The sequence below is a fragment of the Ciconia boyciana genome, chromosome 1 (assembly GCF_034638445.1).
Source record: "Ciconia boyciana chromosome 1, ASM3463844v1, whole genome shotgun sequence".
Classification (NCBI taxonomy): Eukaryota; Metazoa; Chordata; class Aves; order Ciconiiformes; family Ciconiidae; genus Ciconia; species Ciconia boyciana.
Window position 1 is genome coordinate 47,460,475 of NC_132934.1, and position 14,659 is coordinate 47,475,133.

Sequence of the window (14,659 nt, forward strand, 5' to 3'; positions counted from 1 at the left end):
AATGAAAAAGGTTATATATAATATGCCACGAAATCCTCCAGAGTTCATTGTTGAACTACAAAATCAAAGGGAAGAAAAAACCTCGTAGGATTAGACTCTCAAAGGGTTAAAAAATACATTGTGAATCAGGATAAAAAGTTCTTGATCCTAATGGATAAATGGAAATAGCTAATACTATGGAAGTTTTATTATTAAAATTGAGGGGGGGAAAAAAAACCAAACCAAATTATTCACACCTTCTTCTTGTTGAAGCATGATATCAGGCATAATTGTATTGTGTTTAATAGCAAATTTGGTGGTCTGTATTCTTTCTAGTTTTGGAAGTATCTTGTTTGTGTCCTGAGCAGGAGCTAAATGAAGTCTAATAAAAAAAAAAAGAACATAAAGTCTAGCAAAAAAAAAAGAAAGAAAGAAACCCTTGAAAAATTTGCCAAGTATTAAAAATGTGTTTCAAATACTAAGTTAAAGTGAATTTATTTCTGTGAAGTTTTAGCAAAAAATTAGAAAGGTATGTTTTGTGTGCTTGTGAAAATTGAAACTTTTTAAAAGCAGTCAATACAGTCTTTGATTTGAAACAAACACTGGAAATAAAGTATGGAGGATACAGAAGCGTAAAAGATATCTTCAGACGAACTAATGTGTGTTAAATCAACTGTATGTGATTTATACATGTGTAAAGCTATGTTATATACCTCAGTATTTGTGAAATCAATTCCTTAATTTGGGTTTAGAAATAAACATAAATATAGTATACCTATAACTGTTTTTGTAGACCATAAAATCAAACATTATAATTTTATTTGTTTTGTACTTCATCTCAGATTGCTTTTTTTTTTCTCTTAGTGGACAATGTCAGTAGAAATTGATCTATTTTTTAGCCTTAGGTATTGGTAAATCTGTCATAAACTTTGCATTAGTTATAACCTAGGACTGTGTTTATGGGAAAGATATGGACAGAAGTTTCTTGAACTTACTGCTGTCAAAATCTCTAGGAATAAACATAGTGGAAGAGCATATATTTGAAAAATCAATTATGTGTTTATTTTTTTTGGCCAAAGCAGATGACAGTGTGGTATATTTTTATAATATGCTACACATTCATAGGAGTGCCAAATGTGCTTAATGATAAATCAGTTATCTTTTTTTTTTGTCTTGCATATTTATACCTTTCAATCATGCTTTTATATTTTCATTGGTATTTCTTTTCAACATTTAGAACACTGAAAGACATTTTATAGGCTATGAAAGAAATAAAAACACTGTGGAGAATATTAAATTAATAAATGGCAAACACTGGGCTAAGAAAATATTTGTGAGAAAAGCTTCAACCTAAATATTAAAAGCAAAGAACTTTAATTGGGTTACGGTACAACTACAAAGCAAAAAAATTCAATCAGTGTACTGCTTAAGTGATTCTTGTTCCAAAAAATTGATGACAGCCTTGGAGTGTTAGTTTTCATGTTTCATGATTGTATTGATTTCTGTTGCAAACAATTTCATCAGAGAGGTAAAAATTCAAATAGCTTGCCCTGAAATCTGACAGTTGACCTTGGATAATATTCACTGTTAATGTAAGATATCTAAATACCCAGGTAATTAATGGACACATCATTGTATACACCAATTAAGTTGATTGACATTTAAATTGTACAAGAAGTGGAAATCTACCTCTCTCCCAGCTGTATTGATTCTTTTGCAAATAGAGGAGGAAAAAAATACTTCAGAAATTTGCCATTTTCATATACCTTTATATACCAGCAAAGCTGGACACAGCTTTTGCAGACACTGAGTTTACCTGTGACAGGATTGCATGCCCACACTCAGAAAATAAGTGAAAAACTCTCATCTGAAAAGCTAGAAATAGGATTTGCATAGTGCAATTGAAGAGTAAATTCAAGGAGGACAAGGAGGAATAATATCTAATTTCACTGACAGTTTTTGGTCAGATTTTCTCCCTTTTTTGTAGTTATTCATTTTGACTGTTCTGCCCATAGATCCCAGGCAATTGCCAAACGTGAATATGTCACAGCTTTGTCTCTGCTGAGATACAAACTTGTCAGTCTTCTGTGTCCAAATTTTACCAATTTCACATCTTTAAATGATTGCCTTTGGGATTTGATTTACTAGAACCTACTTCTGGAATAGATTTTAACTGTGACTTTTTTTTTTTTCATGAAAATTGTTTGAATCAACTGGTCAGTGGTTATCAGCATAAGAGTAATCACTGAGGAGAGATAAGCTAGTGGGTTGTAGGTAAATGTAACAGTTAAAGAATGTGATACATTTTATTTGTTGCATGCCTCTACAGTTTATTTACATAGATTTCTTAACATATACAACCACCTGAGAGAGGAGGTGTGATAAAAAAGGTAATGATGTTGTATATTTATCATGAATTGAAAGAGTAAGAAGGGGAAGAGTGGTAAAGAGACATCCTCTGTTAATAATGAGGGCATAGAATTTATCTGGATTTATTAAATAAAAGAATGAAAACCAAAACATTCTGTAAGCAAAGAGTAGGGAATTCCAGAAACAAAGATCAAAGATGTAAGAATGCATCACTTTTAAGACATGAAAATAAAGTCAAAATTTACTGAAAATTTATTTTTAAAAGCTAGGTCAGAATGGAGGAAGAAGAGTACTGGTTCACAGTTTACCGTATAAATAAAAGGAGTGGTCTTAGAGTCACCAAATTATGCGACCAGTACCTGAAGTAACCTTTCAAACTAGCTGGAATATGATCCTTTTGTCTCTCAGAATTTCAAAGGGCTTGGAAGACCTTCTTGTTCACCAGTCTAAGGCTGTGCAAAGTCCTGTTTACACAAACTACATAATAAGGTGTCCAAAGTTAGGATAATTTCTCAGGGTCAGAAATCAGTGCAATCTGAAATATTCTGTGAATGGGAGAAAGGTAGTCCAGCTTTATAAATTAGACATTTTCAAAGGAATGAACCCCAGGCTCTTTGCTGCTGAAGTAAGAACAGCCTGAATGACTGAGCCCTGTGTAAGTGAAGCCAAATTCTTCAGAAGTATTTACTTACTGTGTGGGAGTAATTTACTTCTCTCACTTATCAGAATATATTGAAAGAACATGGGGTCAAAGAACTCAAGGATGTATAAGAAAAATAAGTCATATGCAGGTTGAGTTTGAAACAAAATCTAAATTTTGTTTTTATGAAAGAAAACTGAATTCTGCCTTGAAGTGCCAGAGACACCAGTTAGCGCCTAATTCTGTCACCCCTCTTCATTTCAAGCTATTACTTTAGTTTGCAAATTATTCCATTACATCAGAAGTAAAACTGATTAATTGAAGGAATAAGTACATATAGCATTCACTTTTTTAACCCCAGATTTCAATGAAAACTATTCACCAATTCAGTTCAACTCAACAAAAGCAAGTTTGACAGAATCAGGCACCTACATCTGGATATAAAATACTCAATTAGTCAAAAACTGCAAACAAAGCTGTTCATGTTCTTTAGGCCTTTAAGTACCTTAGGTCTGTATTTTTTCAGACTTTGGCAGTCTTTTTTGATAACTTGGGTATACTAACAATGTTGGGATAAAATTACAAGAATTTGAGAAGGAAGGGATGCATCTTATTTAAAAAACAAAACAAACCAAAAACCCAAAAAACCCCACAACCCACAAATACTGTTAATCTGACTTGTTTAAAATAAAACAGTACAACACAGCATCTCCAAAGGTGTTTTAAGTGCGATTGCTCTGCAGGTGGCAGTTCTGATATACGACTTGAAAACACTTGAAACAGTATGTAAGACAATTTAAAAGAGACTTTGCTAAAGTTATCAAAACTAAACTGATTTTATCAGTGCACTATTTGACTTTACTCATTCATGCAGGCTGCATTAGAGAAGGAATGGCTAACTCTAGATTCCACCCGTTTCCCTTCAAAAACACTCCTGCTCTCAAACCAGCTGCATTGGCCAAAGGTAACATGTCACAGAAACTTCTTACTCTTCAGTCTATTCATTCCTTAAGGATATGCTATTCTGGGGTGATTAATATGACAATCTATTGACTTGAAAAACACAACTACTTTTAGAAGTCTCAGACTTCCTCCTCATCCCCAGATGCAATTTTTCTTTTAGATTTTCTTTCATTTGCTTAGTTTTTTCTTTATTTTGGATTTATTTCAACACTCTACTTCACAGTAGCAGAAAAAAAGATGATGTGCTTCATCTGTACATTTGGCAATGGATTAAAAATTAGAAGTTGACACACTACTTTAAAAATACTAAGATCTGCATTATATGACAACAGCTGAATGTTTTCAGAACAGCTAAAGGTCATTGAACTCTAATGTCGCTAGTTACTTGATAAACTTTGAAGTTTTAGCTTTTTGTTTTGGTAGGGTTTTCTCTTCTTGCTACAAGCGTAATATTACTAATGTTTTATTTCCTACAATTAAAAGAAAAGAATCTTATAAATGTATAATTCATTATATTTTTGGGGGGACGTTAAGTATAATTAAAGTCACGTTTTTGCCCTATTTAGTTAGTTGAAGGTAAGGTCTGTACTGGGCATATCACCATTAAGAATCCTTTCTGTTATAGTAATAGACTCTGCAAACCCTGATGCAGGTTCACCTGCACATTTTAAACTCAAACTTGCAGTAATCATCAACTGCATTTTTTTTCTTTCTCTTGCTTAGAAGTATTCTAGGCCTTTAAATTCCAGTGAACATTCAAATAGTTTGCCATTGTCACCACAACAAGTTTGGCAGTGTGTTAACAGACCACATTCATACTCAGCAGAAAATATCCACTTTCATAGCAGGTAAGTTAAATAATATATTTTTTTCATTATATTTAGTTCGTTTGGATTTGACAAAAATCAAAAGGAGGAGAACTTGAGGCTGTTTTCTAATGCTTTTGCTACTTTTGGTTAATATGATATTACTGGAGTTAAAATGTATTTACTTGTTAAAGCCAAATATATTAAATTCAGTTGTTATTTTTCATTGACTACCAGAATTAACAATATAATAATATATATGTGTATTTTTATTTATCTAGGTTTGACTATAAATCATAAAACTTATATTTTTTCACATATATCATAACATAGATGTTGAAATAGAGATTTGTAAGACTAGATAAAGATTAAAAGGGATTTCTTACACAGCTGCATTCTTTTGGAGAGAAAGGACTGAAATATGCTTCAAGTAATTGAAATGTAAACATTTCAAATTGATGGCAGACTTTTATTACTCTCCAAGATAAAGCCTTCCCAGAGTATTAAAATAGGGTTTTTTTGTATTATTTCCAAGTTTCAAAAGTGCCTTTAAAAGGCACAAACAACTTGCAGAATAACAAAGGCTGCAAAATAGTCACCCAAGACCCTTCCTTATTTACCTACCTTTCAGTACTGCTCTTATACTTTGTTTTCAGGTCAGGGAATGGAACAATGTCACAGCTCTCTGACTGGAAGGAAAAAAAGAAATTTTCATTCGTGTCTGAAAAAGAAGAGAGAATTTCAGAAGAATGGTATGTTAAGCTATTTTGCTTACATAGTGACTTCCGAGAATAGGTACAGTATAGTTGGCTGTTGTTGCTTGCTTTTTTTAAGTTCCACCTTTCAATAATCTCTGTTTTCTACTGAAGTGAAAATTATTGTAATTACTTTTACCAAGTGTCTGGGAGACCAGCTTAATAAGTTGCAATAATGTAATATTAAGATAAGTATTGCAGCTGTCTGTGTAATTCAGAAAGTTTCATACCATGCATAAGAAGTACTGTACACTTGTATTCTTTTTGAAAAATATTGTACATTATACAATAATATGCAGCTGGTGTAACATAATATATGTGAAATGTTTAGTAAGTTATTCTCTTCCCCTAGGGGTTTTAAGGATATTTCTACTGCACAGCTAATGCTGAAGAGGGCCCATAAAATGAAGCCCAAAAAATATAGTAATAAAAATTTAGGTAAGTCAACAGTTAAAAAATGGTTATATTGATGTAATGTTTCTATTCTTAAATCTCAAAATAGTGTCTCTTTTTAAAAGTTTGCATGCACAATGTTAAACATTAATTTGAATAAACATAGAGTGTGAATCAGTAAAAATAACTCAGTTTAAATCTCTGTAAATAAATCAATTTGTTCCAGTGATAAAATATTCGGATTTTTAAAAACATTCTACTGAATTTTGAAGTTGAATATTTGACAGCTAGGTTAAACAGAAATTTTGTTTCTTTTTGTTCATGTATCTCTTTTTCTAGATGTGGAATTTATATTTCTACATTTTATGCTTCTTGTGTTTTTCTCCTGGGGGAATCTCAGGTTAAAATTATTGATTTATGCAAGAACTATTTATGAAAATGACAGTTTGATACATATTATGTAATATCTTTGTACTAAATATTCACTGTAGAAATAGATAATGCTTATCCGGCTTCTCCATAATTGTCTTCTGGTTCTTCTCAGATTCTTCTTATGTCAATGAACCTTTCTTAGAATCATCAACTGTTAGTATGATATGCTAATACAAATGTTCATGGAATATGTTAATAAAAATATTAATAAAATACTGCTAGTATAAGAAACATTCAAATATGTACAGCCTGGTTGACAATAGAACCTAACTCTAAATGGTCTTTGGAAAGTGTACCTTTATTTACATTTGATTTTTTTTTAATAGTATCACAAGCTACAGTTAATTTTCCTCTTTTGTATAACTCTGCAAATCTCTTCTGTATTAAGTGTTGAAAATATTGAAAGACATTTTGCTCTTGGAAAGGAAAAAATTCAGTCTACAGATAAAGTTAAGAAAAGTGTTTCTCTGTATAATTTTTTCTACTTTAAATATCATGCCTAAGACTAAATATGACAAAAAAGGTCTCTAGTTAAAACAAAAAAAAGTGGATTGGGGGAGAAAGAGGCACGTAATCAACAAACCATGCTTTATTGTTATGGAAAGGAGAAAAAATGGATGAGAGGTTAAAGTGATTATATTTCAGTCTTGATAGCTTCCCATGATGCCCTACCATGTTACCTAAAAAAAAAAAGTAGTAAATATCTGGTGTGCAGCTGAGTTTTTTTACGTGTTCCACTTGGTGGCCTCTGTATCATTTTTTAATGAATAGAGCTTGTTAGGTTATATCATCTTTTCTCCATAGGCTCTCTGGTTTATGTTAGTAGTAATTAATCCAGTCATAAATGTCTGATTGAGCATATCAAATTTGCTATCCTATTTTTGTTGTAGTTCTAATGGATTTTTTGGATATGTTTATATTTACTTTGTTCAGATTATTCAATATGGTATATGTGTGTTGAGCTTTTGAATGTATCACTTGGAATATTCTCAAAATATATTACTAGTTTTAAAAAAATGAACAAAACTTTTGCACAATGTTTTTATAGGTTCAAATTTTCTCTTCTTGACACTACTTCATATAATAATTTTTTGTCTTTCTATTACATCAAGCACAAAAATAACCTGTATATATAATTTTCCTGTATAAAGTTCTCTGACAGTCATTAAAATCACATTCTTTTTTTCAGATAAGCAGAAAGCATAATTTCCAGAACCAAGAAATATGACTGAAAATATTGCAGTCAATCCCTTTTCAGTACAAAGATTATCAAGCCAACTATTCTTTCTCATACAGCACACTGACAAAGCCAGTTCTTCCTTGGTCAATAAGGACCAAATAGACATTATCAATTAAAACAAGTATTTTTATCTTAAACTGATGCTAAAACTCAGCTGTTGCACTAAAAAATGATCCTGATGGAATATTCCCCATGTGAGAAGAATCTCCATGTATGTAATTGTATTTTACATCAGCTACCTCCTCTGAAGTGGTGAGAGCAAGTCAGGGTCTTGTTGAAGGTCTGGTTGAACAGAGGGACTTTACAGCATTTAAGAGCAGATATACCTTATCCTGAGGCTAGCCAGCTCCAGATCAGGAAACTGTAACCAGATCCCTTAGGCTGCCAGTATCTTTCTTGGATTTCTGTGTGGTACAGCTCATCCTAGAATAATTAATAAATACTAGAATACTAGTATTGCTAGAATAATCAATACTAGTAATGCTAAAATACTCAATACTAGAATACAGAAATTCCAGTATAACTAGAGAGAGAGAGAGAGAGAATTCACAGTCTTACGCCATTGCTGTGAGTTTAACCCTACTGAAGCAGGAATTCTGTAAGAGACTTTATTCCTTCCAATATTTAAAAGCAGATTGAAATTAATCTGAATAAGTAGATGTCAACATTGTCTTTTAATGTTTCCATAGAAATTAGCATCCTATCACCTTCATCTCCTCTGAAATGAGCTTCATCCATCTTGTACTTACTGAAACTGCATGTGAAACCTTGTAGGATTTATTTTTAGTATTGTTATTTCTGTTCTTTCTTTTGAATTTCCAGGTCCTCAGTGTTATAATTGCAACTGTTTCCTTTTTAGCTTTCTGATTTAAAATAGTTGAAGGTAAGCTAACTACAATAAAATAATTTTGTTAGTGATACAGATTCCTAACCACTAGAAAATAAGTAGCCAGCATCCACTTAAAAGTGTGAAATACAAGGTATAAAAAAGCAATTTTCCATGTTATATCCATTTACTATTACACATTTAAGAGCAAAATGTTAAGTTCTGACAAAAAGCAAAGCAACAACAAGATCTAAAGGTTCTAGATACAAATAAATTACATGATATTAACAAATACACTGATAACTTTTATGCTAAGGTTTCAGGATCATCCCAAACATCTTTTATGTGCCATTGAGGTCTTCTGTGGTAACGATCTTATTAGTTGCAGCTAATGCTAAGATAGTGATGGATTTTGTAGGAATGAATGGCCTGTCAGAGTATGCTGTCTGCTTCCATATGCTATCAAACTCCTTTGCCTTAAGCCTGAGATTCACAAATGCAAAGTGTTAAATCGGCCTCCATTCAGAGTGTTTTACAATTGCTTTTTAATATAGTCAAGAGGTCTGCTGGATTGGAACTTGGACAGTCATGAACAGCTTTGATTCTTAACATTCTCAAGTATGGGAATTTATTCCTTTTCATTTGCCATCTAAAATGTTTGTCTTCGCCTACTGCAACAGTGATGGGATTCATTTGGTTAATTATAGAAGTCCACATCTGAGCTAGTCATCTGCATTCCTTTATGGAAAGAAATAGCCACCTTAAATGCTATTAATTTCCTCCTAAAACAATTCAAAACCAGGCTACTTGAATCTCACTGTAAAAGCACTTACAGTTCTCCATTGCCTATACACAAAACCTAGAGCAACTGGCTGAAGAGTTAAACTGTAGATATGTAGAAGTAACTGAGAAGTATCTTACCTCATATGTCTGGCCACGTACCTTCTCAGTAGTGAAAAAAATATGGAAAATACTAGCAAGTGCACTGAATCCTGTGGTTTGTATTACAAGGAAGAGCTTAAAGTACCATAACCTTATAATAGGGAGTGATTCAGGCAATGCTTATATTGCAGTAGACCAGTCCCACCAACTAATGGCCTTAAGGCCTGTTATGCCCTAATCCACTACAGTTATGTATGCTTGTTTATGTAGTTAAATAAAGTTGTGGCCTGTATTTTAACGGTACCAAATGTAGGCTGTGTCTGCTTCAACTATTTTTACTCTACAGTAAGATAATACAAAAAGTGTGGGCAAGAAACCAGAAATTTTGCAGCCAAGTAAAACTGGCATAATGTCAGAAATATTCCTGTTTATCATGGGTGCATAAAATTCTGTAGAAATTCTAATTAAAAATCTAAATACAGCAGACATTAATGCACCTCACTGTGCTTAAAAATTAAGCATCTATGACTCATAACAATCCTAGCTTCCTAAGGATATCTTGGCACAGCAGTACAGAATTTCTTGCTTAACTTTGAATTTCCTTGATTCTGTGGATTTTATATTAGCCTCTGAAAGTTAACTTCTTTTTCTTTGAAGAGGGCTGGAAGCCTTGTCTTGCTTTCAGCTTGTCTCTCCTACACTGCTGTATTACTTCTTGTTTAACCATTTCCTCTCCAAAGGAAATCTCTCTTGTCAGTGACTGACAGCATGAGATAGTAATTCTTGCTGCCACATTAGTAGAAAAAAAAAAGAGGTAAAAAGCAGCTGGAGTGGACCTTGACTCCTACAACCAGAGCACAAAGATATTTCAGAGAGGCCAGCAAATAGTTTTTAGTTCTAGTTTAGAATTTAAGACAGCAGTGCAATACTAATTAAAAACAAAACAAAACCACCAACAACCCATGCCCTTCAAAACCCACAACCCCAAAACAAATGATCTGACTATACAACATTGATTTGTTGAATTGACAACAGTCAGAATAAAAATCTGAGGGATATTATTATTCCTTGTTACACATTACATAAATGACCACTGATCTATATTTTCTTAGTAGCAGAAAGAAAGCTACTTTTGTTGTTGCATATTCCATGTAGCAGTATCATCTGGGAACCCCAACCATGGATGAGTTGGAGTTCTAATTGCTGTTCAGTTATGGAACAAAATGTGGTTGTCCTTCCTAATGAATTTACAAATTTAATTATTTTATAGATAAGCATCTGTCACTCTGTACTACTTTGATTTATCAACTCTTTAAAGTTGGCACAGATATGTTTATGGTTTTCTAATTACAGATATTGCACAACAAAAATGAATGACAAACATTTAATTTTTTCAGTTTCACATATTATCAAGAAGTTGTTTAGCAAATGTGGTGTGAGATCAGACAGTAACTATTCCTTCCATATTGCTTCTATAACATTTCTTGTGTTTGTCCAACTTATCTTCTATATTTGGAGTCAGCCAAGCAATGTGCATTAAATTACCTCCCTGGTTCCTAGATTGCCAGCACAGATCATCATCTAATAAGCCACATTTAAATGAGTATGCCAGAATCCAGGAAGATATTTGTATGATTTTGAACTATTGGACTCTTTCACAGTTCTCTGTGTGAAATCTAAAACATTTGATTGCTTGTCATCAAAGCATACATGCAGTTCATTTCCCTAGCTCACTCGGAGACTGAAAAGCACTAGTATTATAAAGTAATCTATGTAATATTGCCTACATTTGGGACTAGATAGAGAAAAGGACTCATTTTTAATAACAAAAGAGCTGTAGGCAATAGTTGAGGTGATCCAGGTAGGTACAAATCCAAGTAGTCTGGAACTGTGTTAAATCCCTGTAGATTATTTAAGTTATTTTGCAAAGACTCAAAGATAAATCTCTGATAGAAATCTCTTAGAAGAACAATTTCCATAATTTCCCTCTCTTCCCAGTTCATGGACCTTCTTTACTGCTGATATCCTTGTGCACAAATAAATGTTTGAAAAATCTAGGTTGGCACTAAGAACTTCATGTGACTTCACCCAAAAGTCCTTGGTATAGTTTAACTTTGGACTGGTTGGAGTTTTCACAGAGTTGGGTGGGAGGGTGGATTAAGGAAAGACGACATTTTTAAAACATTTTGGAACAATTTCAATAGACCCACATAGGAAAAAGGTGTGTTATTTCAGGAATTATTTTGAGTTAATAAAAAATAGTTTGGAAATCCTGAATTGCATTTTGTCTTAAGAGGTTTTAATCAATTTTGTCACTTTGTCTTTGGTCTTCTGTTGAAGAAAGACACTGGTTTTGTACAAGGATAGAAAACACAATAGTAATTCATATTTTATTAAAATATTTTTTATAGCTTCTGTTACTTAAAGTTTCAGAGAGAACTTTAAAAATATAATGTATTACGATGTCAAGGTATTTTCATCACAAATCTTACCGTGATCTACTGCCCCAAACATTTGCTACCCTGAAGAACACTAGATTGCTACAAATTTTTGAGTTGGGAAGCATGCCAAAATAGGCCTACTTTATCCATCTATGCAAAGGGAAAGTATCTACAAACCTGGTAATCCAGTTTGTGAATAAAGCGATCCCATTATCAGAATCATTCTAATAATCTACCTTTAAAACTAATGGAGCTAATAATTATTTATTGTGCTTCTTGGATCGCTTCATTTAATTTATACTTAAGTTATTAAAAATGGGTTAAAGTGGCTTTAAATCTGACGTCCTCTGGGTTAATCTGGAAGCTATAGTCATCATACAACAATATGATAGAGATTATTCTAGACAACTGGAGATAACAAAGCATAAGGTATCACTGATTCTGCCTTGGGAAGGAGGCACAACCTAAATTACTTCCATCCATATTTTCCACGATTCCTTCGTTAGTCAAGTTTGCTGCTTTGTGAGACATTAGCACCATTAAGAACATTCTGTCAACCAAATGCTGCTGCAGTGTGGGCTGACCAAGAATACCATAACATTTTGACATGTTTTGTCAATGCATTATCTCTTAAAGTATCTACACCCCATTAGAGATCTTCTCCGGGCTTATAAGGCAAAGATACAGTATGTCTGGGTCGTCTTGCTTGCGTCAAGAGGGCATCCTCTGAGAAAAAGTAGAGCTCTTAGGATCTCTTTATGTTCGATTAGTTTGTAACTGAAGCATCTACTGCAAATATAGAGGTGTAGTCAAAACCAACTTTATAAATTGCTGTTAAACTTCCTAAGAAATTACCCACTGACTTAACAGGGCATTCTGATCCTTTATTTCCATAAGGAAACAAACAAAAAAAACCTACTTACTTTGCTGCAGTATTATAGATGCTCTTATAAACTCTCTTAATAAACACCAACAAGGTCATGTAACAACCTCAAAATGAAGCATCAGACATAATTAGTCATGTAAATTTATTCTGTCTGAATGCTCTTTGAGTCTTTCCATCTCCTCTGTTTCCCTGCTCTATCTGTTCTGGCAGTGTCTCACACATTCATTTTTGCTACATTTGAGTTCTTTGTGAAAATTTAGATCCTTTCCTTGCCATATCTACTTTCTTGCTAAGTTCTGTTGCTGTTTTCCCTCTTTATTTTTATTAATTTCTACTCTTTTCTGACAGTTTGTAGTCAACTTTGTAGACAAACCTCTTCTGCCTCATTGTTTCTCAGATATTCCTGAGAGTGTATGTGTCTGCTTGTGCTATTGTCTTATTCTTTTAACCATGTGAAACATATTTCTTTAATTTTTTCCTTTGGCTTTCTGTTACTCATGTTATGATGCTCAGTGTCATACCTACAAAACCCTATATACTTTTGCTCGTTATTATATAGTTGCTTTTGTAGCTACATTCTTCTCAGTCCTTTTTTTTTTTTTTTAATAACTGACTGGTTTATTCAGCACTGTGCATAGAATTTTCACATTCTTTCTAGCCCACTGTTTCCCTCAAACTCCTGCTTTCCTTTTATGTCAAGCAAACAATGCTTCCTTCACATAAGAAATAATGCATGAAAATCACCTTTCCTGACTTGTGTGGTTTTGCATTAGTTTAGCTTTTGTTAATTAAACTTTATATTTTTTTCCAGTCTAGGAACATGTATTATCTAGATTTATAGACAGTTCTGTGCTCATCTTTGCTTCTTTGCAAAGTTTTCAAAATAACAGTTATGAAACTAATCAAGATTTCATACTGTGGCATACACATGAGTCTATAGACTTTTGGAGTATTTTTTATTTCCATAAGGATGGGACATGGAAGGGGGTTAGCTTATTATCTGCATGTTTAGCCTCAAAAAGTAAACTGCCTCCTGTTAACATTTTTTAGGTGTAAATGACTGGATTTAGACTGCTGAATAATTCTGAACCAAAGCTTTTAGAAACAGTGCTTGGCATATATTCTGTTAATATTTCTGCTTTAATTTCAAGCTTTAAAAACAGATTTTTTAAATATTTCTGCAAGTATATGCTTTAGAATTTATTTTTAATTTGGTGATGAGCTAGCTAAAAGATCAACAGTGTTAAAATCCTGCAAAATAGTGACATTGTTTCTCAGTTGCACATGTATTTATGTTGCTTTATTTTAGAAAGTGTAATCTGTTGTGGATATAAAACGTCCTTTTAAAGGTATTTTCATTTATTAAGTGGCTAAAAGGTGAAAAACTGCTTGAAGGAATGAATGAGCCAGGTCTGACCTTTGGTTTTAACTTGTTCTTGTCGTCTAGACCCAGCTGTGCGCCTGGCGTTGTTCAAAAACAATGAAAATAAACAACTCCATGTGAAACCACCAAGGAAGACACAGCCTATAAATGCTGGTTACTTTGAAGGTATGAACAAGTATTTCACTTTATGTCTCTGCATATAACCATATATATCTTCCAATGTCTTTTAAGCAAGCCTGCTTGAAATGTAAAACAATATGCACAAATAGAAGAAGGCAGGAGTTTAAGGTTCTTATCTGGGTATCTCAAGTTACAGCAGTGAAACATTTCAATTTCAATTCACTGGGGGGCCAGGGGTGGGAGGGGTTCCTAGAGATTAATTAATAATGAACTGGTGCCTAATTTATTTATTTATTATTATTATTAAATCTTTGTCATAAAAATAATCATCATAAAAAGCATCAAAGCATGTTACAGAGATATAAAATACAAAGCACTAGAAAAAAATTTTATAAATGAAATATCACTTCGACTTCTTCACTCATTGTCACCTTTTCTCAAGCTAGCCATTAATTCCTGTCTATTATTAACATGTTTTAGGAAGTTACTTTCATAAATATTCCCTAAAACCCCACCATTCGAGAGAAGACAAGGAAAGAATC

The 14,659-nt window shown here is 32.9% G+C and overlaps 1 protein-coding gene across 1 annotated transcript in view; it reads left to right on the forward strand.

The window, feature by feature from the left end:
• LRRIQ1 (leucine rich repeats and IQ motif containing 1) overlaps nucleotides 1-14,659 on the forward strand; it is a 113,423-nt gene that overhangs the window by 54,777 nt on the left and 43,987 nt on the right. Inside the window, exons 20-24 of the mRNA XM_072881578.1 lie at nucleotides 3,864-3,953; nucleotides 4,676-4,800; nucleotides 5,415-5,510; nucleotides 5,866-5,951; nucleotides 14,061-14,162. Coding sequence (XP_072737679.1) covers nucleotides 3,864-3,953; nucleotides 4,676-4,800; nucleotides 5,415-5,510; nucleotides 5,866-5,951; nucleotides 14,061-14,162 — 499 coding nt within the window. The remainder of the gene's footprint in view (nucleotides 1-3,863; nucleotides 3,954-4,675; nucleotides 4,801-5,414; nucleotides 5,511-5,865; nucleotides 5,952-14,060; nucleotides 14,163-14,659) is intronic.